The sequence below is a fragment of the Humulus lupulus genome, chromosome 6, assembly GCF_963169125.1.
Source record: "Humulus lupulus chromosome 6, drHumLupu1.1, whole genome shotgun sequence".
NCBI classification, from domain to species: domain Eukaryota; kingdom Viridiplantae; phylum Streptophyta; class Magnoliopsida; order Rosales; family Cannabaceae; genus Humulus; species Humulus lupulus.
Window position 1 is genome coordinate 47,412,781 of NC_084798.1, and position 27,516 is coordinate 47,440,296.

Sequence of the window (27,516 nt, forward strand, 5' to 3'; positions counted from 1 at the left end):
TGGTACCCATGGCTTGCTACAAGCTTCCCCAAAATCTTGATGTGAACACTGATCCTCTGTCGGATACGATGGTCTTAGGGATTCCATGCAGTCATACAATTTCTCGAACATAAATGCATGCGTACTGGTCTGCAGTGTACGTAGTCTTGACAGGCAGGAAGTGAGCTGACTTTGTGAGTCTATCCACCAAAACCCAAGTCGAGTTGTGTTTCTTACTTTTTCGCGGTAATCCTGTCACGAAGTCCATGGCTATGTCTTCCCACTTCAATTTTGGAATACTAAGTGGTTGCAATAAGCCTGCGGGTTGCTGATGTTCTGCCTTTACTTGTTGGCATATTAGACATTTGGACACATGCTCTGCTATGTCTTTCTTCATTCCCAGGCACCAATATAGTGCCTTATGGTCGTGAGTCATAAGATACTACTATCTAACTAAGTAAAATTCGGAGGCGCTACACTGCACTCACATGAATGACATTTTGTGCACTTAGGTCAAGGTGGAATGTTTCTGGCACCATTTCCTCTAGGAAGGTTGTCATTTTTTGGCTTGGGTCGTTTATCATTTCCAGCTTGGCTGGGATGCTCCTGTCCAATCTTCCTGTTGTCATTATAGGTGGCTACCCAACTCTTCTTGGCATCCCTTCTAGCAGCATTATCTTTCAAAATTCTCTCTTCGCTTCTCTCAGTCGTAAGAGCCATTTCCACCACTTGAGCATAGGTGAAAACACCTCTACAAACAATCTCCATATCCTGAGCTATCATTAGTTTTAGACCTCTCACAAATTGGTCTGCTCGTACCTTATCAATAGGTACAAGATCCTTGGCAAACCACGCTAACCAATCGAACTTCTGTGCATATTTTGTCACCAAGAGATTACCTTGAGTCAGCTTGGTAAATTCATCCATTTTTGTTGCTAACACTGCGTAGTTGTAGTATTTATCATTAAACACCTGTTTGAACCAGTCCCAATCCATAGTGTTAGCATACTGTGATTGCTCCACTACCTCTAACCAAATTCGAGCATCTTTTCTCAGCATGAAATATGTGCACACCACTCGTTCATTGCCTTCAACACCCATCATGTTCATGATCCTCTCCATCCCACTGATCCACTCCTCTGCTTGGACCGGATCAATGCTGCCTTCAAAAATTGGCGGGTTTTTCTTTCGGAACCTTTGAAACAAGGGCTCCATACGATCCTCCACAACTGGTAACCCTGCAATGGCAGGTGGTTGCCTAACCAGTGATGCTTCAGATCGTGCAAGTAGCCCAGCTTGCTGCCTCAATTGATTGATCTCTACGTTCTGTCTTCGAATGCTCTCTTCCATTCTCCCAAAATGTTCCCCGCATCCTTGTGGTGGTTCAGGTTGTTCTGCATTCACTGTTGTTCTTCCCTTACCACAACCACATCTTACTCTGACTGACCTACGAGGGGGCATTCTAATTTTCCTGAACCACACACGTATATAACTTATAATGAAAAGGGAGTTATTGCAGTAAAGAGATCATTATAAAAGAACACTAAGTACGTAAATGTGCATTAGTAAAAAGAAAAAATTCACAAGTAAACTTTAACCGCTTACAATATAGTGAGTCGATGATTAACGCCCAAACGTGACTTTCACAAAGCGGTAGTTGTAGTATAGATCGGGCGGTCGATTCCACTAGGAGGAAAAAAAATAAAGTTAATCAATAAATAAAGTTTATAGATAAATAATATGAGGAAAATAGAACAAGTGATATTTTTGTTGTTTTGAGATTAAAAGATTAGAAATAAAGATAGAATAATGTGTGCTGTAACAATAGGTAACAAGTAGGAAGGATCAAGAGTCACCAATATGTGTACTTATTTATTTGGATCTTAAATTCACAAAAATTACACAAATGAATAGTTCACATCGAAACTATTCGTTTGGAAGATTTAACATTGAAGCACAAATATATTTCACGAAAATGCATTCAAGTGATTAATATTCTTTACCATGGAAGGATGAGATAAATCTTATGAGAAATCTAAAAATGACATTATACCATTGGTAATAATGAAATAAAAGATTGGACATAAAACCTAGCACAAATATTACCTTTACTATTTATAAAATACATAGAAAGAGTATGGCTAATTCCATATAAATTTAGCAAAAGTAAATATATATGAATGAGATGGAGAAAATGATAAAGGTATTATCTATATTATTTTCACTAATTTGATAATATATAGAAAGTGTTTGACAAAATCTATATACTATTAGTAAGCATAATAAAGATAACAAGATAAAGAAATAGAGATTAAAGAAAATAAATCACTCAAATATATAAACTTTAATCACATGGTGAATTAAAAATACCAAACAAAGTCATAGTGCATATAGGATCATCCTAACCTTCAAGAAGGTTAGCATATTATTCTAGACATTCTCATAAAATTATAGAGAGAAAATATGAGAAATGAGTCTAAAATTTGGTAGAGTTTTGCTACCTAAAAATTGCATATCAAATGTGAGAGAAGAGTTCCTATTTATAGAAGAAGAAAATGACTAAAAAGTAATTAAACTACAAATGGGGCTTACTAAATAAATCTGAAACATTAATAATAAAATATGATTTTGAAAAATAAAATCTTATTATTAATATTAATCTAGCTATTTTAGTGAATGATCAACATGTCCATTTTTCTAAAACACCACAAAATGTGAGTTTTAAAGCTCATATGGAAGGTCCACGGCCCAAAGAGCACACAAAATGGGATGGCGGTAGTTGGTGGTGTTGACCCAGCGGCAACCAATGGGAGCACGCCACTTGTCATGACTAGTTTGCTGGAGACGTGGCAGGCGCGAAATGCGCCAAGTGGCGCACTAGGGAGAAGGAGAAGGCAGCAGGCTGGGCTACCTTCTTTGGGCTTTGGATTACAAAAATGCCAACTTTACTCTTGGGCTTTTATAGTTCAGAAATGCCAACCTTTTCTTTCTTTTTTCTTTGTTTCCAAGTGCAAAATATACCAATTAAATCCTACAAAACAAAACAAATTAAATTAAAGTTAAATATTTTTATTTATAAAATAAATCATTCTAATTCCATGAAAATATTAATTAAAACTTAATTTATTTGGACTATGAAAATCAATAAATGTGTATTTTTGGGCACTAATCACAATCCCCAACTAGCTTATTTCTAGTCCCTAGCAATTCAAGCGGATAAAAATATTACCAAGATGAAATAGTGACTCAAATAATGCAAAATCATTTAACAAAATGTTTAGTGAGAATTTATAAAATGCTATTTAAAACTATCAAAGTTGTAATTTAAGAGTTTTGTGTGTGTATGCACCAAACCATATTGTTCTTCCTAAAATTCATAACACAAATAGTATTGAATAATGACCAAAGAATAAAGTCTCAACTCCAAATCCTCACAAAGGCATTGAAAATATTTTTACGACAATGTTAACGAATATTGATCAAAAGATAGGCTAATCAATTAATTAGAATCTAAATGACATAAGAACCTTCAGAATTTTACAAAATGATATTGAGAGCCAAAACAAAGAACAAAAGAAAATTACATAAATAAAATACGCAAATTTTTTCTTCTTCTTTTTTTAATGACATAAATTGAAAACAAATGTAATAATGTTGATTTTTTTTTTAACAAAACTACAAAAGATGAAGATGAGAAATGTTGCTCTTGTTCTTTTTTTTCTTTGCTTTTTTTCATTCATTTTTTTTATTTATTTCTTCTTTTTCTATTTTTTCTATATTTTTTTGGCAAGAGAAAACATAAAAATAAAGAAATTAAAAAGGAAATTACAATTAAATACATCAAAGGCTCTTTAAAACAAAAACTATCCATATAGTAAATGTCATGTTTTAAACTCCGAAAAATTAATTTTACCAACTCAAATTATCAATAGAAGTTTTCAAAGTTGTTTTCTCATTCTCACAACTCACAAAAATTACAAGCTTTAAACTTTAGGATTTTTCTCAACTGCATGTGTTAACAAAAAAAAAAAAATCAATGTTTGGTTGTGCATGAAATTACTCTAAAAAATTACTTCCTAATAGTAAAAATAGCAAAAACTATCTCACAAAAATCTTGTTGTCATGAATTTTGCAAAAGTTTAACTCAAAATTTCAAAAAGGTAATCAAAATATATTTCAATGCATGAATATGCCCACTACTCCCAACTTTAAATGAGACATTGTCATCAATGTCTAAAGTTAAGTCCATTGTGGGAGCAAAAGGGAATATGATAACAAACAAACAAACAACAACAAAACCCCAAAAAGTAAAATTTGCAACACAAATTAAAATAAAGCACACTAAAAAGAAAGATTAAACCTGATCAATCTTTGGTAGACAAAAGCATTGCTCTCGGGCAAGTCTACCAACTGCATATTTGTGTACTATCCTATATCAAAAATGAATTTTCTTTTATCCTGCGTCTCAAAAATCAAAGCATTAGTGACATTTTCAGAATAAAGAAAATGTGTGGTTTCAAAATCGTGGAGGAAATTGGGTGAATGTTTCATTGCAAACATGTTTATGATTTCCTCAACGATTAAGTCTATCACATCAGTATGATAGCTCTCATTTTTCTTTGGAGTGGTTGGAAGAATTTCTGTACGGAAAAGAGTTTCACTCCAAATGGTAATGACATCATCCTCTTCGGGTTTGGAACTGGGAGTAGGGGATGGTGTTATGGTCTCAAGTAGGGACAAGAATTGACTTAAATTATGTGAAATAATAGTTCAGGTCAATTTTGAAAGTTGAGTACTAGTTTCCCTAAAATCTTCCACAAATTTTCTATTAAACTCTCTTTGCTCCTCTATAATTGTGTGGAAAGTGTCCTCTAAGGAATATGTATTAGTACAAACATTATATGGATGTTCATGTGGGAAGTTAGGAAAAAATTTCCCAAAATTCAAGTGAGGCGGTGCATGGTAGTTGTACTCAGGCTTCCATCTATTATCTATGGGGTTGATCCAACTAGAATTATGATTCCTATAGTCGACTCTTGCAAAGTCATAATAACGTTCATTATAATCTACCTTGTGAACCTCGTAGCTTTCTCTATCAAACTTAGTTTCTAAGAACTCAAGTTCTCAGCACTCTCTTGCACTAAGTTTGTATGCACTCCTAAAATGGCTAGTACCGTCAGTAGCACTAGAATTATAATTGTTTCCGGATGAAGAATAATGCATTGGAAAATACATCTCGAAACATTTCTTTTCTTCTTCATTCGTTATTTTTCTTTAATTTGTTTTGCTTTTGTAATGATTTTTTTAAAAAAAAATTTGTTTTACTTGTTTCCAGGTCGATTTGAGGTTTTTAGAACTGTCCCACTTAAGAACCACACTTTATCGAGAACTCTCCGAGGTTCATAGATAATTGTGGAGGGGTCACAATTCACAAAAACGGTCCTCTTACAACCAACGCATACTAGAACTCCCCGAGGTTACTAAGTAAGCATGGATGGAACTTTACTCAAATTGGCATTCAAGCAAAAATTGCTTATGTTGACAAAACATGCTTTGTTTTTGTTTTATTTATTTTTTTGTATATTATGATTTTTTTTTAAAAGATTTAAAACCTAAAAACTAAAAATTAAAAAAAGAGGCAAATCTAACAAGAATAAATAAAAAGAAAGTATCTAAATACAAGAAATAGGATGCTCACAATGCCTAGGCAAATATTATAGAAAAAAAAACAAATGAATAAAAGGGCCAAAAAAAATTCTAAGAAAGTAACATTTTTTCAAAGATATAGAAAAAACTAAATAAGTAAACAAATAACTAAAGTAATCCTACAACCACATAAAAAAAAAATCACAAAAGTAAAAAAAAAATGAAACAATTCCTAAACATAAATAATTAAAATTAAAAAAAATAAATGAAAATTAAACTAGCAAAAGATAGGCAACTAATTTTTTTTTTTTTAAAGTTTTTTTTACTACAAATAAAATAAAATAAGCTACCAAAAATAAATTAACAATAAAAAATAACCAAATACACACACAACAAGTTTTTTCAATGATCCACCTAAAAAGACTAACATATAGTCTCTAGTCCATCAAAGATATCGACCTCCGTCTATTGTTATTTTCCAAGGTTTTACTAGCACTTGCTCACCACTCCCACTGCATAGCAGATCTTCAGTAATAGCACACAACATAGCAAGCATTAGAGTTCTAATTGCAAATGCATAAGGAATTCGTTACATCTTTTCTTTCTCTTGAGGAATCTATGGAGACGGCTGCTTAGAAAAATAAATTCCATGTCAAGACGCTAAACATCATTTCTCAAAATTTATTACAGAGTAACAACCAAGCACTTCACCTAAAGTAGGTTGCTTGAGTTAGAGCCAAAATTAAGTTTTTTCTATCCCTGATGATCTGGATACCAAGAACACGACTTGCTTCAACGGAATTGGAATTTTGTTTCCAATGAGTAAGATATCATCTACATAAATGATTAAGAACATCACAGTGTCTTTTTCCGTAAGTTGTTAAACACAAGGGTCAACTACATTTTGTTCATAACCACAGGTCTTAATGTTTCCATTTAGCTTTAATTCCAGGAGCGCGAAGCTTGTTTATGTCCATAGATTTACCTACTCAGCTTGCTGAATTTCTTGTCCAACTACTTTAAATCCTTCTGATTGATCCATGTAAATGGCCTCATAAAGATAGCCATTAAAAATGCTTCTTTGATGTCCATTTGCCTTATCTCTTAATCAAGAGTTGTGGTATGGATAAGAGTATACTAAATGAATTTTTACATGGCTACCGGAGAAAAAAATTTCTCTAAGTAAACTTTCTCTCTCTGCCACGAGTCGAGCCTTAAATGTCTCAACCTTTCCATCAACTTCTCTCTTCTTCTTATAGATCCACTTGCACCCCATGGGTGTAAAGTCCAATGGCACATCTACAAGAACTCAGACAAATTTAAAGTACTTAGACTCAATTTCCTGGTTCTTCCCTTTTAGACATAACCATTGCCTGTTTAAAGGCCAACAAATCATTGTTACTTGTGTCCCTAACCAGCTTGTGGGTTTCACTATCCATTTCATAGGTACCAGGTTTCAAGAAACCTTCCCACTATGATGAGGTACCGTAACATTTTGACTTGGATTAGGGGTTTCTAGATCTGCCTTGTTTCATCGACTTGTGTCGGTAAGGATGGAACAATAGTTTATTGTTTTTCCATCTAATACTATTTTGCTACGAGACTTGAAATTCATTATGTAGTCATTATCAAGAAAAGTAGCATTTGTAAAGCCAAACTCTTTCTTGTCTATTGGACTATAAAACATACCACCCTGAGTACCTTTAGAATAGCCAACAGACAAGCAAACCTCTATTTGTTGTTCTAGCTTTCCTACCTTTTTTCCTGTGGACATAAATAGGACACCCTCAAATTCCATAATGACGTAAACCAGGTTCACGACCATTCCATAATTCTAGTGGTATCTTGGAGATAGCTTTGAGACGGGACAACATTTAAAAAATGTCATATGTGGTCTAGGTTGTATGTCTCCAGAAAAGATCTGGTAAGAAGTTGGTAGAGTTAAATAGCTTATCATAGAACACACATGTTCATAAATGTATGATTTACACCACTCAACAACACCATTCTGTAGCAAAGTCTTTGGAACATTTGATTTAGCAATTCTCCAAGTTCAAATAAATGAACTTAGTTCCGATTATCCAAATATCCTCCACCCCAATCAGATTGCAAGATCTTTAATGTTTTACCTAATATGGTTTTAAAGCAATAGGAATGAAGTCTTTGAACTTCTTAACAAATTCTATGAATTCCTATTGTTTACCGAGTTTTTCGAAAACTATAAATATATTAAGAGATAAGAGCTAGAAAGAAAGAAAGTGAAATAAATGAGATCACTGTTTTTACGTGGTTGGGGCATTAATGATCCTTAGTCCATGAATCACTAGTATTAGGCTTTAGGGAGTTTTGACAATGGAGGCTTTCTGCAAGTTCAGCATCATTTTTTTTCCATGTGAAAATCTGGGATCCCCGCTACAGTGCACAACTGACCCATTTATAGGCAGTCACGTCACTTGGGCCAGACTAATCCGGGCCCAATAGGAATATAATTACAATTTCTCGCTAATGGTGGATACCATCTGGGCTCTTGATAGGATTCGTCCCCTAGAAACAATTAGTCTGCCACGATAATTTGCATCCTAAAGGATGTAGGTTGGGTGTGATCGGGAAGGTAATTCGAGCCTGCATCTCAGCCCCGGTCCCTTTATAATGCTCGTGCCACTCGCCCGTTATTGAGTTAGGTATGGTCTGCGCTGTCATGATTTCCTCGTTCCTCGTTCACTAAGCCCAGGTTGGGCCTGGGCCTCTTTTGAGGGCCCACAGACCTGTTTGGCCATGCCACATGTCATAGGTGGAAAATATGGATAACATTTACCCTCCAAGTCTTCATCCATGTTTGCATGGTGGAGACATGCATTCTTTCTCCCAGATCAATCACGAGTATCTTGGTTCATTTATTTAAATCCTGGTTCATTTACTTACGTCTCGGTTCATTTACCAGAATCTGTGTTTGTTTACTTGGGGGCCATTTGGTCGATGCTTGTCCTTTCACATTCCCAAGGTTCTAGACATGTGTATACAAGTTGATGGTGCGTCTGTACTACTCACGCCCTAGAAATCTGGAGAGAATCTTTTGATGACCGAGGTGACCAATGGGTGTCAGCACATTTCTCCAAGCTTCCTCTCTGTACGAAAAGATGCGTTGGGGTACTCGAGTGGGTTGTTTAATGCTTCTGCACTATCTAGAACTATTATATGGGGATTTTTTTTGGGATTTTCTACTTGGATCTTTGGATGAGGGATGCGAGGATCATGGATTGATGAAACCACGATTTAGTACTCGATTTTGCCAATTAATGCCCCTGCCCTGTCCAGGACCATCGGATGAGGATTGTCTTGGGATCCGCATCATAGACCATTGGATTGAATAATGACTTTTCTTCCAATAAATACCTGAACGGGCTCACTTTCCCATTTTTACTAATCCCAAATTCTCAATATAGAGGAGAGAGAAAAAGCTTTGTATGTTTGAAGTCACCGACGAACTTCTTCAGTGGTTAGTGTATATTCGGGCCCATTTGTTTCCGACGAAGCCTTTTTTCACCCAGCAAGCAGACAACTCTGTCCCAACCGACTGGTCTCGAAGCATCAACAAATTGTCGCACCTACTCCTCCGATTCAAGACCGAATTCTTGTTGGCGTTGTCCCCTGAGTTTACAAGAATTTCAAATTCACTATCCCATGGTAAGTTTTCTGGACAATTCCTTATTTATTTTGGTCATTTTTATTGCCATGTTGTTTCAACGACCATATAACAGTTAGGGTGGCGACCACCGTTTAGGGCAGTCCTAGGTAGTGGTAGTTGCAGAGATGAACGGTTGGGTTTCTAGATGATACCTCAGACCATATCTAGTATGATTTGTTAAGCAGGATTAATTGTCGCAGATTATTGAACTCGATCACCTCAATATTGTTCGGGTAAATTAGTTTATTAGTACTTTAGTTCCCAACTTATGTTCCTGGGATATCTATTGATCCCAGATCTAGGTCTGGAGGGGACCTCTCCAAGAAGTTTTAGGAGAATCCCCATACCTTAACTAGTTTTCTTCGATTTTGGTGCTAACTGCTTGGCTTTAGCTTTTCTTGTCGCTTCCAGGTCCTTGATCATGGGTCGTGGCATTACTTTGCATTCGGAAGATGAGGTCCATGTGGGCCCCGTAGTCCTGGAGGGGCACAAGCTTCCCACTGGCAACACGTGGGAAATGGATAGGAAAAGAAAGAATTATGGAACTACTGGATGTTGAACGAGCTGGAGAAGGCCCTAAGAGTAGAGTCGACTCCAGGGCTCTTTTACAACAGACTGGCCCAGAGAGAAGAGAAGGTTCATACTAGAGTGGGCAATAATATTACAACTCTAAGCAATAATATTACAAATAAAAATAGATTGATTAAATAAGGTTACAACTCTATAACTGAAAATTACAAATAAATAAAGAAAAGGAAGAAGATGATGATGAAGAAGAGAATAGTGAGAATACAACTCTAAGCAAAAGATTACAAGTAAAATAAAGTGTTTGGACCAAAAGAAAAGATTACAACTCTTAAACAAAATATACAAGTAAATAGAACAGGAGAATAAAAGGAAAAGCAATAGAATAAAATGAAGAACATAAATACAAGTAAACTCTCACTTACACAGCCTAAGTGAAGACGGTTGGGGATCACCAACTTGAACAAGGTTTAAAACCTTTGTCCAAAAGCTTATTTCCCCCTAACTCAAGCACTAAGGGATCTCTCTCATATATTGGAAATGCTTTCTGGAATTATCAAGACTCAAGGTGTTTCTAGCCAAGTGCTCTAATGGATAGAAATGTTGTCTTTCAAGTGAGTTATAGGCGCCTATTTATAGAGTTTAGAGACACCCTTTGAATTTCAAATTCCACCAACCCCCATGGCTGTTACCAATGTTTAATTGGATTAATATGGAATTAAAAATGAGATTTGGGAGTTATTTGAGTTGTTTGAGCCGTTCAACAAAGATTGAAAAAACTGAAAAAATGGTCAGTTTTGGCCTGTGGCCGTGGCCACTACTCTCTGTCCCACTAGCCGCGGCCACCAACATTCAATGGCCGCGGCCACCAACATTTAGTGGCCGCGGCCACTGACCATTTTCAGCACTTAAAAATGTGTTGTTTTTCCAAACGATTCCAAACCGTCCCAGATGATTTTGTAACTCCCAAAACACATTATTGGGGTTAAAATCATATCTCTAACAGCCATTTCAAATATGGCTTTATGAAATTCATCTTAATATTGTGTAACACCAAATTTACACAATAAAGGGTAATATTTGGAAGTTACAAATTTGTAACACCAAATATGTTACATTATTTGGATATATCTCATATATCTAAATATTGTAACTCTCTATTATATGTTACAATATGTGACACTCTTTGTCACACTTATTTAATCTAAAACATTATATTATAATATAATATAATATTACATTATATTATAAAATAATATAACATTCCTCCACTAGAATTAATAGTTATTTATTGTAACACTTATTTAATCAATCATTATATTTTAAAATATAACATATCCCCCAATTGATTAAATAAGAACTCTCTGTTATAGGAGCATTGCATTAGTGCATAAAGAAAAGTGTTTTTCAACTTGAACTTTGCTATAGTGTAATTATCACAAAATTTGTTGAAAATTTGGTTGCTCTAGGCATTGAACCATCTTTTCATGATAACAAATCGGTGATAACACACACACCTTTGCGATGTTCACTTGAGATCTCTATGTCTCGTTTTGCACCGTTAATGGCCATGTGCACTTTCCATTCATGGACGTTCTTTAGAATACTCCCAATTCTCATGAGAGGCGGCACCACCCCTAGGTCCATATAGGTAGAATTCTTGCAGTATTTTGTTACTAAAAATACTTGTCTTCACAAGACTGAATTCTATTAAAAAAAACCTTTTGATTTTAACCCTCAACTTGGTAACACACAAGTACTCAATATCTTAGATGGGACTTATTTTGAGTACAACTAATATTCACTTGATTGACTTGTTGTTACCTATTGAACCTAACACTAGTTGAATAACTAGTGTTAAGATAGGTTACCATCAATCGTGAATCTCTTTAGGGAGTTTAAGTCCCATCCCTCGAGATAATGCAGCCACAAAATCCCTCGTTAGTGGCTTAGTGAAAGGATTCACCAGATTTTCACTTGTTCTCGCATAGGATATTGAGATGACTCCTCTTACATATCTATGTCTTAGACTAATATGTCTAGACTTCCCATTACACACTCCGTTGTATGCTCTAGCCAATGTCGCTTGGCTATCACAATGTATCGATATAGTAGATACATTATCTTTGATTAGGGAAATCTCTATCAACAAATCCCTTAACCATTCGGCCTCTTTTCCGATAGCATCTAGAGCTATGAACTCTGCTTCCATAATGGAATTAGATATATACAGGTTTGTTTCCTGGAACCCCAAGAAATTGCACCTCCACCAAGTGTAAATACCCAACCAGTTGTGGACAAGTTGTCCCCAAGATTGGATATCCAACTTGCATCTGCATATCCTTCTAAAATCGAAGGAAATTTGGAGTAGTGAAGGCTTAGTCCTTTGGTTTTCTTGAGATAACCTAGGACTCTTCCAATTTCCTTCTAGTGATCCACACTTGGATTACTTGTAAACCTACTAAGTTTACTTACCGCAACAGGTCTAGTACATTGGGCAGCGTACATTAGACTCCCTATAGCACTAGCGTACACCAATTGAGCCACCGCTCTTCCTTCGTTCTTCTCTAGTTTTACACTATGATTGAATGGAGTATTGGCATCTTTAACCTTGAGATGGTTAAATTTGTTCAATACTTTCTCAGCATAGTGGGCTTGTCCTAACGCAAAACCCCCACTATGTTTCTTTACTTTGATACCAAGTATGGTGTCAACTTCTCCAAGATCTTTCATCTTGAAGGTTGATGATAGAAACCTCTTTGTTTCTTCTAACCCTTTCCTGTTATTACTTAGAATAAGTATGTCATCCACATATAAGCAAACAATGATCACATATCCCTTACAAGTTTTGGAATACAAACACTTGTCTCCATTGTTATGTCTAAACCCATTAGACATGATGGCTTGATCAAATTTCTCATGCCATTGCGTAGGAGCATATTTCAATCCATATAAGGATTTTACAAGTCTACATACTTTATGTTCATATTTTGGTAGGACAAACCCTTCGGGTTGTTCCATATAGACCTCCTCATTGAGGTCACCATTAAGGAATTCCGTTTCGACATCCATTTGATGAACATACAAGTTGTGTATAGAAGCTAAAGCGAACAAAATTCTTATAGAAGTTGTTCTTGCAACAGGCGCATACGTATCGAAATAATCGATACCCTCTTTTTGCCTAAACCCTTTAGCTACTAATCTAGCTTTAAAGGTTTGGATAGTGCCGTCAGTGTGGTATTTTCTCCTAAATACCCACTTACACCCAATTGGCTTAGACCCCGGTGGGAGGTCTACCAATTCCCAAGTGTTATTGGAAAGAATGGAATCCATCTCATCATTGATGGCTTCTTTCCAAAATGCACTATCTCTCGATTGCATAGCTTCTTTATAAGTCTTAGGATCATCCTCAATGAGAAGTACAATAGGAATTTTCCTAATAACTTTCTCTCTATTTCCTTCTACCATGTAGAATGAAATTCGTTGAGAATCTATCTCATCTACTACTAGACTTTTATGATTTTTAAGCCTTTGACTTCTTCTAGGTTCAAAGGGTTGCTTTACATCCTTTTGAGAATTCTCCTCTTGAGAATCAACTTTGGATGTAGAAGCTTGAGAATTTTTCTCATATAACAAATTCTCCTTTAGAGATGTTGAAGCTTGTGAATTGTTGTCACATAACATATTCTCAAAAAAATTCAACTTCTCTAGATTCAATCACAATATTAGACTCCAAGTCCAATAGGCTATAATTTTACTATTGTTGGCATAACCAACAAAAGCACACTTTATGGCTCTTGAGCCTAACTTTGTTCTATTAGGTTCGTTTTTCTTGAAATATGCAAGACACCCCCACACTTTGAAGTACCCTATGTTGGATTTTCTTCCTTTCCATAACTCATATGGAGATATCTCATTTTTCTTCATCGGTATTCGATTAAGAATGTGACAAGCGGTTAAAAGCGCTTCACCCCATAAGTTGAAGTTCAACTTAGAAAACACCAACATAGAATTTATCATCTCTAGATAAGTCCTATTTTTCTTTTAGGCAACACCATTTTGTTGTGGTGTATAAGGTGCAGCGCACTCATGAATTATACAATTTTCTTCACAAAATGTATTGAATTCATTAGAGAAGTACTCTCCTCCTCTATCACTTCTTAGCACCTTAATCTTTTTATTTAGTAGATTTTCAACTTCTAATTTATACAATTTAAAAGCATCAAAAGTTTCATCTTTATGCTTTAAAAGAAACACATAAGTATATCTGCTAAAATCATCTATAAAAGTAAGAAAATTCATTTTACCACCTCTAGTTAAAACACCATTTAATTCACAAAGATCATTATGGATTAAATCTAGTAAATTAGATGATCTTTCTACACTAGGAAATGGTTTTTTAATCATTTTCGCCTTAACACATATTTCACATTTACCATAGTTTTTAATATTGCATGCAATCATACCACATTTTACTAATCTTTTCAAGGTTGAAAAACCTATATGCGATAGTCTAGGATGCCACAAAAATAAAGAATCATACTCAACAATATAGGCAGAATTAGCATTTTTATTGATAACATTGAAAGTTACATCATTGGTGCACAATTTAACCATACCCTCACAAGAGTACCCATTTCCCAAAAATACATTTTATTTGGTAAGTATAAGTTTACCGGACTCAAAAATGGCTTTAATGCTGGGCTTTCCAAGCAAATCACCACTTACCAAGTTTCTACTCATTTCGGGAACATAAAGTACATTCACTAATGTAACTTTCTTGCCGGAGGTGAAAAAGACTTCAATGCTACATTTGTCAAGTACCTTGGATTTTCCCTCATTGCCCATTTGAATCTCATGGTCGCCCTTTGACTCTTCAAAGGTCTTGAACAATGATTTGTCATAGGTGACATGGACGGTGGCACATGTATCATACCACCACCCTTTCACCTTGCCTTGGACCGCATTCACCTCACTAAGGGTAGCAACTATGCTTTCCTCTTGAGTTGTGTTCACCTTAGGTCCTTGTTGGTCTTTTCTATGCCTACACTCTCTAGCATAGTGACCCTTTTTCCCACACACAAAGCAAGGACCTTTCTCGCCTTTAAACTTGTTTGGGTTGGTTTTTGGACCACAAGGTTTCTCGTTACCCTTTTTCCCTTTATTTTTGGGATGTTTTGGTTGTGACACCGCATTTGCTTTGGAAGTCTCTCCATTAGAACCCTCCATAAGTTTATCTCTACATATCGATTCCTCTTCGATTCAAATATGCTTTTGGATCTCCTCCAAAGAATAATCCTCATTTTTATGAAGGATTCTTTTCCTATAGCTCTTCCAAGTTGGTGGTAATTTAGCCACTATAGCACCAACTTGAAAGGCCTGGCGAAGCTCAATCTTTAAAACTTTCAATTTGTTAACTATTATTTGCAATTCATGAATTTGAGGAAGAGTAGGTTTATCACCAAAAAATTTGAAATCGAAGTATTGAAATATCAAAAACTTTTTGGTACCTTCCTCTTCTGCCTTGAACTTTTTCTTAAGTGCATCCCATATCTCCTTGTCCAATTTGGTCTCAATGTAGAGGTCATAGAGCCTATCGGCTAGGGCGTTGAGGATATGACCCCTACAAAGGAGATTGTCCTCCTCCCTCTTCCTTCTTTTCTCAACCTCCTCGAGAGTGTCCTTGTCGGATGGTGTTGGGAGAGGTTCTAGAGTGGATTCTAGGATGTAGGCTATTTTGAGAATGGTGAAAAGGAATCTCACCTTGTCTTGCCACCTAGTGAAATTGGACCCATCAAACCTATCCAACCTCACTAGGTCTTGATTCATGATTTTGATGGTCTCACCTTCCATTGAAACAAACAAGGGTAGGCTTTTGAATGTTAGGAAAAATTAGATTGCCTCCATGGAAATAGGTAAGAATATTACAACTCTATGCAATAAATATAGATTGATTAAATAAGGTTACAACTCTATAACTGAAAATTACAAATAAACGAAGAAAAGAAAGAAGATGATGATGAAGAAGAGAATAGTGAGAATACAACTCTAAGCAAAAGATTACAAGTAAAATAAAGTGTTTGGACCAAAAGAAAAGATTACAACTCTTAAACAAAATATACAAGTAAATAGAACAGGAGAATAAAAGGAAAAGCAATAGAATAAAATGAAGAACAGAAATACAAGTAAACTCTCACTTACACAACCTAAGTGAAGATGGTTGGGGATCACCAACTTGAACAAGGTTTAAAACCTTTGTCCAAAAGCTTATTTCCCCCTTACTCAAGCACTAAGGGATCTCTCTCAGATATTGGAAATGCTTTCTGGAATTATCAAGCCTCAAGGTGTTTCTAGCCAAGTGCTCTAATGGATAGAAATGTTGTGTCTTTCAAGTGAGTTATAGGCTCCTATTTATAGAGTTTAGAGACACCCATTGAATTTCAAATTCCACCAACCCCCATGGATGTTACCAATGTTTAATTGGATTAATATGGAATTAAAAAATGAGATTTTGGAGTTATTTGGGTTTTTTGAGCCGTTCAACAAAGATTGAAAAAATTGTCAGTTTTGGCCTGTGGCAGCGACCACTACTCTCTGTCCCACTGGCCGCGGCCACCAACATTCAGTGGTTGCGGCCACTGACCATTTTCAGCACTTAAAAATGTGTTGTTTTTCCAAACGGTTCCAAACCATCCCAAATGATTTTGTAACTCTTAAAACACATTATTCGGGTTAAAATCATATCTCTAACAGTCATTTCACATATGGCTTTATGAAATTCATCTCAATATTGTGTAACACCAAATTTACACAATAAAGGGTAATATTTGGAAGTTACAAATTTGTAACACCAAATATGTTACATTATTTGGATATATATCATATATCTAAATATTGTAACTCTATGTTACAATACGTGACACTCTTTGTCACACTTATTTAATTATATTATAATATAATATAATATGACATTATATTATAAAATAATATAACAACAGACTCTGTCACCGCGAAGTCATCGAAGCAGGCAAAGACAAAGGATATCTTCCTAGCCAAGGAGCATTCCTCTGGTTAGAGCCTTGTTATTACGATAGAGTTCACGGATGCTCCCGAGCTTCCCCTCAACCTGGCCCTTCCTGGGGAAGAGGACTCAATCATCCAAGAGGAGAGGATGAAGATGGTGACTCGGGCCTGGGATGAGGGGCGCGATAAACGGGAAGAGGTGGCCCGGGCCTTGCTCCTTTGCCAGAAGGTGTTGTTTTTTGAACATCCAGAGGTCTTCAATGCCCCTCAGCAGATCATGGAGCGGCTGGTAGCCGAGATTGGTTTTCGGCCTAGTTGGGGCAGGACACGACCCTGCTTGTTACGGACCTGCTGGCCCAGGTGGGGACTACAATGTCCACCCTTTAGCTTAAATGTTATGCCACCTTGGCAAGCAAAGAAGCGCGCTTCGCCTCCTAGGCCATTTGTCATCAAGTCACTGCGGTAATCCACTTATCTATTTTATTTCTTTAATATCGTTGTCATTTTATGTTCTTTAACTTTGCTTTGTTCCAAGATGCCCTGCTGGCTCATAGGAACGCAGAATTGATGGTAGAGTTGGTTGTGAAGTTGGAGACAACCCAAACGGAGCTGGAGGGGGCTGTCAATCAACGCAAAGCTGCCAGGGAAGCCCTTGCCAAGTAGGTTGCCCGGGTCCAGTCTGAGCATGAGGAGGCTCTGTCCCTGGTTCAGGATGAGCATGAGCAGGCTTTGACCCAGAGAGATGCCGAATACAAGAAATTGGTCAAGAATCTGGAGGCAGAGCTATCCCGTGATCGCGGCTCAGAAGCCTCTACCAAGGCGCTCTTGGAGGCGTCCGAGGCCCAACTTCTCTAGGAGCGAGAAAAGGTAGTGTCTCTTAGTGCACAAAACCAAACTTTGGAGGTCGTGGCCCAGCTGGAGATGAAGTGAAGTGAGGAGGCTCGCAAGGAGAAAGTGCAGGCTAACGAATTGCTGGCAGCTGATTTTGATGAGGTCATTTACATGGCCTGGCTCAAGGATAAGAATATGAATCTCCTCCTCTATTCGGATTCGGCTACGAAGAGGGCCTAGTTTGAAGCCAAGGAAAAGGAGGATGTGGCACTTCTTGCTGGGGATCAGCAAGGTGAGAATGCTCCAAATGTCTCGGACCATAACGAAGTCGAAGCCTGAGCCTTTGTACTTTAATTTAGGGGTCCCTTTTTCCTTTTTTTATTTTTGTGAACAAGTTATATTTTGTGGGCACAAGTGCATCTAAGACAATTTCTTATCCATCTGAATTGTTATTATATTGGTTTTTTCTTTTGCACAATGGTTCCCACTCTATATTCATTTATTTTTCTCAAAAACTCACTAACTGTTTTACCACTATGCATGAATTGAGATTAAATGCAGAGTCCTGGTTCCAATGGTCAGGACAATTAGTGGAAACCAAAGTTCTGATCTCAACAGCCTGGGCCGTTTTGGACATACTAAATATAAGTTAACTGGTTTATCCTGACTTTATGGTTCAGGTTCTGACGACCTAGACCGTTATGGGTTTTTCAGATATGACTCAGTCAATTAACTTATTTCGAACTTGAGGTTCAGTTTCCAATGGCCTGGACCGTTAAGGAGTTATCAACAGTCACCTGCTTAATCTGGTCTAATTCTGATGTTCAAGTTTTAACAGCCTAGACCATTAAAAATATGACTTAGGTAGGAATTATTTTATTAACTTATCTCAAACCTGAGGTATAGGTTCCAATCGCCTAGAAAATTTACAAGACTAGCTTTACTCAATACAAACCTAAGCTTTAAGTTCCAACGGTCCTGGACCGTTCTAGGGGAACAATGATTAGATTATCCTAGACAACATTAGCTCTGGACCAATCTTTTGGGAGTTGTGTTTTGAACCCCCCCTAGACCATAGGATCTGGGTTAGGACTGGGCTTTGAGCCTTGAATCCTTTTTTGGGAGTTGGGTTTTGAACTCCTCGGACCATACTGATCCGGGTTAAGACTGAGCTTTGAGCCATGCATCCTTTTTTGGGAGTTGGGTTTTGAACCCTCAGTCTATACGAATCTAGATTAGGACTAAGCTTTGAGCTTTGCATCCTTTTTTGTTTTTAATTCTATATTTGCATAGATGGTCCTCCTACTTGTCAAGTGACCAAAGAATGTAGCCTTAGGTCTTTTCCATTATTATTTAATTTCAACATAATTTTATCCGAGATTTTACCCGGTTGGAGTTTTCAAGTCAGACCGAGACCAAAAATTCTGATTTCGATACAATCACACTTAATGGTTATCATGAACAACATGATTTTGGCTTCTCAAGACTATAATATTAATAAAAAATAATATTCATACACGTTTTCATCGGCCTTAACCTGTTGCTACTAGGCACCCAAAATGCAGGGCATTATAGAAACTTCTAGTGACACTTCTTCCAATTCATCCAACACTTCTTTCGGAACTCCTTCCACCATTCCTACTTCTCCACACACCATAGTTGGTAATAATTTGATCGCAATGGCTCACAATGATGAAATCCACCCAAGAAATCTCAATGACTACCTCCATCCTACTCGCACTTCCACGCCTTCATGCATTATATTCCTTCCTAATATGCCTGCATTAGACTTTAAAACTGGCATGATTCAACTCTTGCCCACATTTCATGGAATGGAAAATGAAAGCTCATACGTACATATTACAGAATTTGAGGAGTTAGTAGCCACATTCTAAAACCGAGCAAAAAACGTTGACTTTGTATGATTAAAGTTATTCCCTTCTCCTTGAAGGACAAAGCCAAAAGTTGGTTGTACTCATTGAGGCCTAGGTCTATTGGAACATGGGAGGAAATGACTAAATCTTTCTTTTTGAAACACTTCCCTAGCCATAAGACCAATAGTCTAAAAAGATAGATTTCCACATTTTCCCAAAAGACAATGAAACATTTTATCAAGTCTGGGAAAGATTCAAAGATCTGTTAAATCAGTGCCCTCACCATGTCTATGAGAACTGGTGTTTGTTCAGTTACTTCTATGAAGGTCCCACAAGTCGTGAATGCCAATTTTTAGAAATGTTATGCAATGGTGATTTCCTTGAAAAAGCGTCAGACAATTCTCTTGAATATCTCGAAGAAACTCCAAAAAATCTCACTCTTGGACTATTCCAAGTGCTACTGATACTACCAACTGACATAAACCATTTGGGATCTATCAACTTCATGAAGAGGACAGTGTTAAGGCCCAACTCAAAGCGTTGAAAGAGCAATTCGAGGTGTTAATGATGAAAAGTGGCAAACATATGTACATGATTGGTCAAGCAGAACCACAAGTACATTGTTTTGTCTGTGGAGGGAGGGAGCATTTAGCTAAGAAACTACTTAACTTTAAATCAAATAAGGGGGGATTATGAGGAGCAATGCAATGCCTTAGGGGCATACAACAAGCTGATAACTCTAGGAATTAGAGTCAATTTTATGCTTTTAAACTTATATTTTTATCAAAAAAAAAAAAAGTGGTTTGGGGTGTTTTGAAATGTCTTTATTTTCATTTTGTCAAATATTAAATATAATAAGTTAATATTAAATATTAGTATAATGATGAAAAAATATATCCTAAATTGTTAAATTTTTATATTTGAAGGTGGTTGGTAGGGTCTTGGATATTTGGAACGAAATTGAAGCTTGAAATGTTTTCAATAGGAGAAAATGCTGCAGCATTGCATCAGCATCGCGTCTGCACAGTCAGCTGCTTCAAAGGCCCACGGGAAAGTAATTGGTCAACTAAGCTTTTTGTATTTATGTAATTTAGGTTGATCGGTAACTAAAAGGGTTTTGGTTCATTAAAAGCTTGTGGATCCATTGGGCTTTAAATAAAGAAGAAAAGAAAAACAAAAAAAAGGCCCACGTGGGGCAAAAAGGACAAAAGAGAAAAACCTATCATCATCTTTTACCCTAATTGGAAAGGAATACACATTCAGACCAGAAAGGAGGAGTAGCCGCCTGATATTTGGAGAGACATATACATATATATTTGGAGAGCTTTGAAACGGGAGAGGAGAAGATTAGAACAAAAGGGAAGGACCTAAAAGAAAAAGGGAACTTGGAGACTTCCTTCCATTGGCTTGCCTCTCCCTCTCTCTCTACTCGTAGTAGTTTTAATTTTTCTTGTTAAATTTATGAATATGAACTCCATTTATTGGGTTGGTTTCAAGTTTGTAACTATGAGCTAAACTATAATTAGCTAGGATAAATTGAACCCTAAGATGTGATTTGTGATATTTTAATTTTTATGCTAATGCACTTGAGGTTTATTCATTCAAATATTTCTCATTATTAATACTTGCTAATGATTGATCACATTTAGTAAGTAGTTGAATTAATATTCAAAACTGAAAAGTTTGGATTTAATTGATACACAATTTGAATGGTGCATGCTTGAATTCATTGATTTCAACATTGTAGTGATATAGACATATATTATTACCATGCATAGTCTTATGGAATTAAATCTTTGAAATTGAATTAGCATAGACATATGTGGTTTAATTAAAAGATTATAATCATAGTTCTTTGACGAAAGCCTATGAAAATTAATTAGAATTCATGACTACTAGACTACCAGTTGTTGCAACATCAATCCAATATCACTGTCAGAGTTGCATATTAGGGGGATAATTATTCTAGTTGCCATCAAACCATTTGTTACTCCTTGATACAATTTTCCTGAGTTGTTTCTTTTATTTTTCTGCATTAATTACTTAGTTCTTAGACCACAATCTTCTTAATTAATTTTAGTGCTTTAAATCATTTTGTTATAACATAGTTTCACAATCAAAAACTAAAAAAAATAGTCCTTGTGGAGATGATATCTAGTACTTGCTATTGTATTACTTGTTGTTGACAGTGTACACTTGCACTTAGCTTTAATTTATGCAACAAGATTTTGGTGTCGTTGCCGGGGACTGTTTAAAGTCATTTATTGTTAAATTAAGTATATTGCAATTTGGTTTAAAAAAAAAAATATTGTGCTAACTTGGGTGATTCTCGTGCAATTTCAGGTTTACACAGTGTATGAACAAGAATCAAGACCCTGAACTACTTCCCATTCATCCAGAAATCGAGCGTACATTTAGAAGAAGGCTAAAAATACAAAAATAAAAAAGGGGAGTAGTGATTATAGATGTTGAGCAAGGAGCTCAACAGGGAGCCACTCAAAGGGAAGTAAATCAAGCAGGAGCTGCTCAAGAGAGCGTAGTTCAAGGGGGAGTAGCTGCCAATAATGGGAAAAATGCAGTGATTGTGGCTGATGATAGAGATTGTGCTATTACACAATATGCTCTCCCCCTCTTCAATGAGCTTAATCCAAGCATTATGAGATCAGAAATTCAAGCTACACAATTTGAGTTGAAGCCCGTTATGTTCCAAATGCTTCAAATTGTAGGCCAGTTCAGTGGGATGCCAACAGAAAATCCTCACCTTCATCTTTGATTGTTCATTGAAGTGAGTGATTCATTCAAGCTGCCAAGAGTTACAGAAGATGCCTTGAGACTAAAGTTGTTCCCATACTCCTTGAGAGACAGAGCGAGAGCTTAGTTGAACTCTTTGCCATCTGATTCTATGACTACTTGGCAAGAGTTAGCTGAGCGATTTTTGATGAAGTACTTCCCTCCCACTAAGAATTTCAAGCTCCGCAATGAGATTACTTCATTTCAACAACTTGATGAAGAATCTTTATCTGGGGCATGGGAGCGGTTTAAGGAGTTGTTGCAAAAATTCCCTCATCATGGCATTCCTCATTGCATCCAGATGGAGACATTTTATAATGGTCTAAACGCCCATACTAGAATGGTAGTTGATGCTTCGGCAAATGGGGCTCTTCTTGCTAAGTCCTATAATGAGGCATATGAAATCCTTGAGAGGATATCTAACAACAACTATTAGTGGCCCACTACTAATTCAGCTACAGGTAGAAAGGTGGCTGGTAATCATGAGGTAGATGGCATCACTTCTTTGGTGGCCCAAGTTTCCCCTATTTCGAATATGCTCAAGACAATGAACATGGAATGAATATGGGGCAGCCTATGGGGACACAAATGGGGCACATGGAGAACATTTCTTGGGTGTATTGTGGTGAGGGTCATACTTTTGACAAATGTCCTTCCAATCCAGCAGTTGTGTGTTACATGGGGAATCAAAATAGGAATGTTCCTTATTCTAACTCTTACAACCCATCATGGAGGCAACATCCCAAATTCTCATGGAATAATCAAGGGGCTTGTCCTAGAAATTCTTCTATGCCTCCAAGATAGAATTTCCCACTAGGTTAACCCCCACAAGCACCACAACTGTAACGCCCTACTTCCTTAGAGTCGTTACTAAGTGATTTTTAAGACAAAACAGTGTGCAATGAACTCGCTAACCGAGGTTTTGAGACAAAAGTGTGACTAATTAAAATTTAAGGCTGTAATCTCAGAAAATGCGTCGTTTCATTTAAAACTGCTAGTATTAAACATTTGGGATCCCAAAATAAGGTTTGAAAACTATTTACATCTTGAAATAAGTTTACAGTTGATAAATCATAAAATCATAGATTATTACAGCCATTTTCAAATAAACCCCCAACCAAAGCAGTCGGGCAAGCCAAACATGTACGCGTCGCTTCACGCTCTCCGTACTCATGGTTGGTTGACTCAGCCATTGCCCTTACCTGCAACACAGAGCACCCGTGAGCCGAAGCCCAGCAAGAAAACTCATGCAGAACATAACATATGCAAATAATAATATCACTGGCATAATTCACTGATAAATAAGAAAACCATCATAATAAACAAGTACGGCCATGCCGCCCCCGAGGCCTTACCAAAGTCTGAGGTTTCAGTTCTCACCGCGAGGATAACTCATGTATCCCTTGGGTCCCACCCTGAATATAAGCATCCCATGTGCTAGGTATTATTTCCGGCTCCGCTGCCGTACCCGGCCTACGCCGTTCTCGGCCCTTGCCGTACAATTTACTATAATCACACATATAGTATAACACAACAACATTCCAACAAGTATTAATTCAATTAAGTCTACACCCTAACACATAATGCAATATAGGGCCGTGCCCTGCAATCATCTCATCATGCAACATGCAACATAGGGCCGTGCCCCGCAATCATACTACGGGCCCATGCCCTCTCCTATGGGTGTTATAGTTTTCTTACCTGTATTCCGAGCCTCCTGATGCACTCACGCCGCGAGCACGGTCCCCTAGCACGAGCCTCTCCAATAACCTAGTCACAACACACAAGAAACATCCCTCAACACTAACCAAATCAAAGACCGCTTCCCGGGACCAATCCCGCACTCCCGGGACCTCTAAAACCTTAAAACAACACCCCGGAGACATCCCCCGAACCCCCGGAGCAAAGGCCTAAAATTGCCTAAAAATGCCATCCTGAAATTAGCCTTGTGCCGCGGCACAACTTTCTTGTGTCGCGGCACCCAGAAACCAGAGGCTCCCCGCCGCGGCAAGCAAAACTCGTGCCGCGGCACGCCCTCGCAGACCCAGAATTCTGGGTTTTTCCTTCGCGTTTTCCCGAGCTTCAACCTCTCCAAATCACCCTAAACCAACATCTAAACCCCAAAACTCAATTCCAAGCTTCATATGAACAACTTAACAACCTATAGGCACTAGATACAAGGCCAAAACATCAACACACTCAAGAATCCACCCCTTGATTCCTATTTTCAGCAACTCACACCAAAAACTCAAACACACTAACTCAAGCTCTAGATTTTACAAATCAAAACAGAAATCAAAACTTAGATGTGTATAAAACCCTTACCTCAAATGGAGAACCCACACAAAGTCCTTCATCTCCTCCTAGACTCCCACTTCTCCTTCTCTTCTTCTTCTTGCCCTAACTTCTTTCTCCTTCTCTTTCTTCTCTTCAATTTCTATCAAGCCTCAAGTGACATAAATGCCCAAACCGTATACCCCTAAATCCCAGCTGCAAAATGTCTATAACCCTTGCCAAAAGACCATTTTACCCTTTCCTACTAATCCTCCTAACTAAACCTTCAAGGGCACTTAAGTCTTTACACTTCATTTCAGTTCTATCACTTTTTACCTTAAAACTTGTTACCCACAGTAGTAACTAATGGTTACCCAGGTTACTAAATCTCCAATAACCATTACCCCCTAAATCTCAACTTAGCCATAAAATTCTCGAGGTACCCCTAGGCTCCTCCCGAGCCGGGTATAGAAATCCCGTTGTGACTCTTAAGTTAACTAGCTCTCTAGGACCGTCTCGGCACGTGCATCACAATAATAAAACCATACCCACGTGGTACAATTCACAGAATACAATTATCACATATCAATACAGTTATGTCCAACATGGCCAAATATACAATTACGCCCTTCTAACACGATCCGGGCCTACATGCATACTAGTAAACATAGCCATGCATCTTAGTTAAACAAATAGCCAAATAACATGCTTTAAATCATAACCATGCATTTAACTCATAAAATCACACATAAATCCCAACCTGCCCTCCTGGCACACTAATCAAGGCCCTTAAGCCTTAATAGCGAATTTGGGTCGTTACAACAACAAAGGCCATAACAACAAGCAATGCAATCTAGCTCTCTTGAGAATATGTTGAAGGAGTATATAGTGAAGAATGAAACAATTATCAAAAGCCAAGCAGCATCATTGAGAAACTTAGAAAACCAAGTTGGGTAACTAGCAAACGACCTTAGAAATAGACCCCATGGTACATTACCAAGTGATACCAAGAATCCAATAAATGTGAGCAAGGAACATTGTAAAGCTGTCACTTTGAGAAGTGGGAAAGAGTTGGAGCATCCCAAGACAAATTCTGGGCATAAGGGTGAGCCCTCTTCATTCAAAATAAATGAGGAAATCCAAAAAGATGCTGAAATTCCTAGTGTACAAAAATCTACCTCTGCCCAGAATGTTGGAGGAATGCCGCAGCATAAGCACCCAGACAGCTCAATTTCAAAGCAGCCACCTCCATTTCCCCAACGTTTTCAGAAGCAAAAGTTGGATTCGCAATTCAAGAAATTTTTAGATATGTTAAAGCAGTTGCATATCAACATCCCACTTGTAGAGGAACTTGAGCAAATGCCTAACTATGTGAAATTCATGAAAGATGTTCTTACAAGGAAGAGAAGGTGAGGAGAGTTTGAAACCGTGGCTTTAACCAAAGAGTGTAGTTCATTTCTGCAAGACAAGTTGCAACCAAAGTTGAAGGATCCTAGGAGTTTCATTATTCATTGTACTATTGGAGATACTTATTGTGGGATGGCTTTATGCGATTTGGGTACCAGTATTAATTTGATGTCAATGTCTGTTTTCATGCAATTGGGGATCGGACAAGTTAGACCTACTACAGTTACTCTTCAACTTGCATATAGATCTCTTGCTCATCCAGATGGGAAGATTGAAGATGTGTTTGTGAGGGTAGACAAAATCATATTCCCTACTGATTTTATTGTGCTAGACTATGAGGCGGATAGAGAGGTGCCCATTATCTTAGGGAGGTCATTTCTTGCAACAGGAAGAACTTTAATAGATGTGCAGAAGGGTGAGCTTATTATGAGGGTCCAAGATGAAAAGGTAACTTTTAATGTTTTTAAGGCTATGATATTTCCTGTTGAGGTTGAGGAATGCTCAATGGTTTCAGTGGTAGATTCTTTGGCATCAAATGAGTTTGAGACTAGTAATGTTGATGATCCATTAGAGAGGTTATTGTTGTTTAACTCTCACAATGATGAAGATGAGGAGGAGTACTTAGCTTGGTTGGAGGCTAATTCTCAAGGGTTAAGAACAAGAGGCCGATTTGATTCATTAGAGTTGTCGTCTAGGGAGTTCAAAGCTCCTAAACCATTGAAAGTCTTGCCATCACATTGGTAATATGCCTACTTGGGTCCATCCACTTGACTTGTCATTATTTCAACTGAGTTGAATTATGAACAAGAAGAAAAGTTGCTTGAGGTGTTGAGAAAGTTCAAGAAGGCCATTGGGTGGACTATTGCAGATATTCGAGGTATTAGTCCTTCTTTGTGTATGCGTAAGATCTTGCTTGAAGACAGTGAAAAAGGTTCTATTGAGGGGCAAAGAAGTCTAAATCCTATCATGAAGGAAGTAGTGAAGAAAGAAATCATCAAGTGGTTGGATGCTGGCATTATTTATCCTATTTCTGACAGTTCGTGGGTGAGTCTTGTACAGTGTGGGATCGCAGTGCTGAAGAATGAAGACAATGAGTTGATTCCTACAAGGACGGTGACTGGATGGAGGATTTGCATGGACTACAGGAAGCTAAACAAGGCCACTAGGAAGGATTATTTCCCTCTTCCTTTCATTGATCAGATGCTAGACAAACTTCTTGGGAAAGAGTACTATTGTTTCCTAGATGGGTATTTTGGTTACAATCAGAAAGCAGTGCCCCCAGAAGATCAACACAAGATTACATTCACTTGCTCTTATGGTACTTTGGTTTGTGCAATGCTCCTGCTACGTTTCAACTGTGTATGATGGCTATCTTTACTGATATGGTTGAGCAATTTCTAGAAGTTTTCATGGATGATTTCTCAGTCTTTGGGGATTCTTATGATGATTGTTTGAGCAACTTGTCTAAGGTGTTGAAGAGAT

The 27,516-nt window shown here is 37.3% G+C and overlaps 1 protein-coding gene and 2 non-coding genes across 3 annotated transcripts; 1 reads left to right on the plus strand and 2 right to left on the minus strand.

The window, feature by feature from the left end:
* Positions 1-19,748: 19,748 nt before the first annotated feature.
* Positions 19,749-19,853, minus strand: LOC133787490 (small nucleolar RNA R71). The gene has a single exon (XR_009872509.1). It is a non-coding gene; the product is annotated as a small nucleolar RNA R71 (small nucleolar RNA).
* Positions 19,854-22,531: 2,678 nt separating this feature from the next.
* LOC133787250 (small nucleolar RNA R71) lies at positions 22,532-22,638 on the minus strand. The gene has a single exon (XR_009872281.1). It is a non-coding gene; the product is annotated as a small nucleolar RNA R71 (small nucleolar RNA).
* A 2,835-nt stretch (positions 22,639-25,473) lies between these two features.
* Positions 25,474-26,778, plus strand: LOC133785049 (uncharacterized). The gene is made up of 3 exons (XM_062224311.1): positions 25,474-25,580; positions 25,689-26,036; positions 26,193-26,778. The coding sequence occupies exons 1-3, from the start codon at positions 25,474-25,476 to the stop codon at positions 26,776-26,778; spliced, it is 1,041 nt and encodes a 346-aa protein (XP_062080295.1).
* The last annotated feature ends 738 nt before the right edge of the window (positions 26,779-27,516 follow it).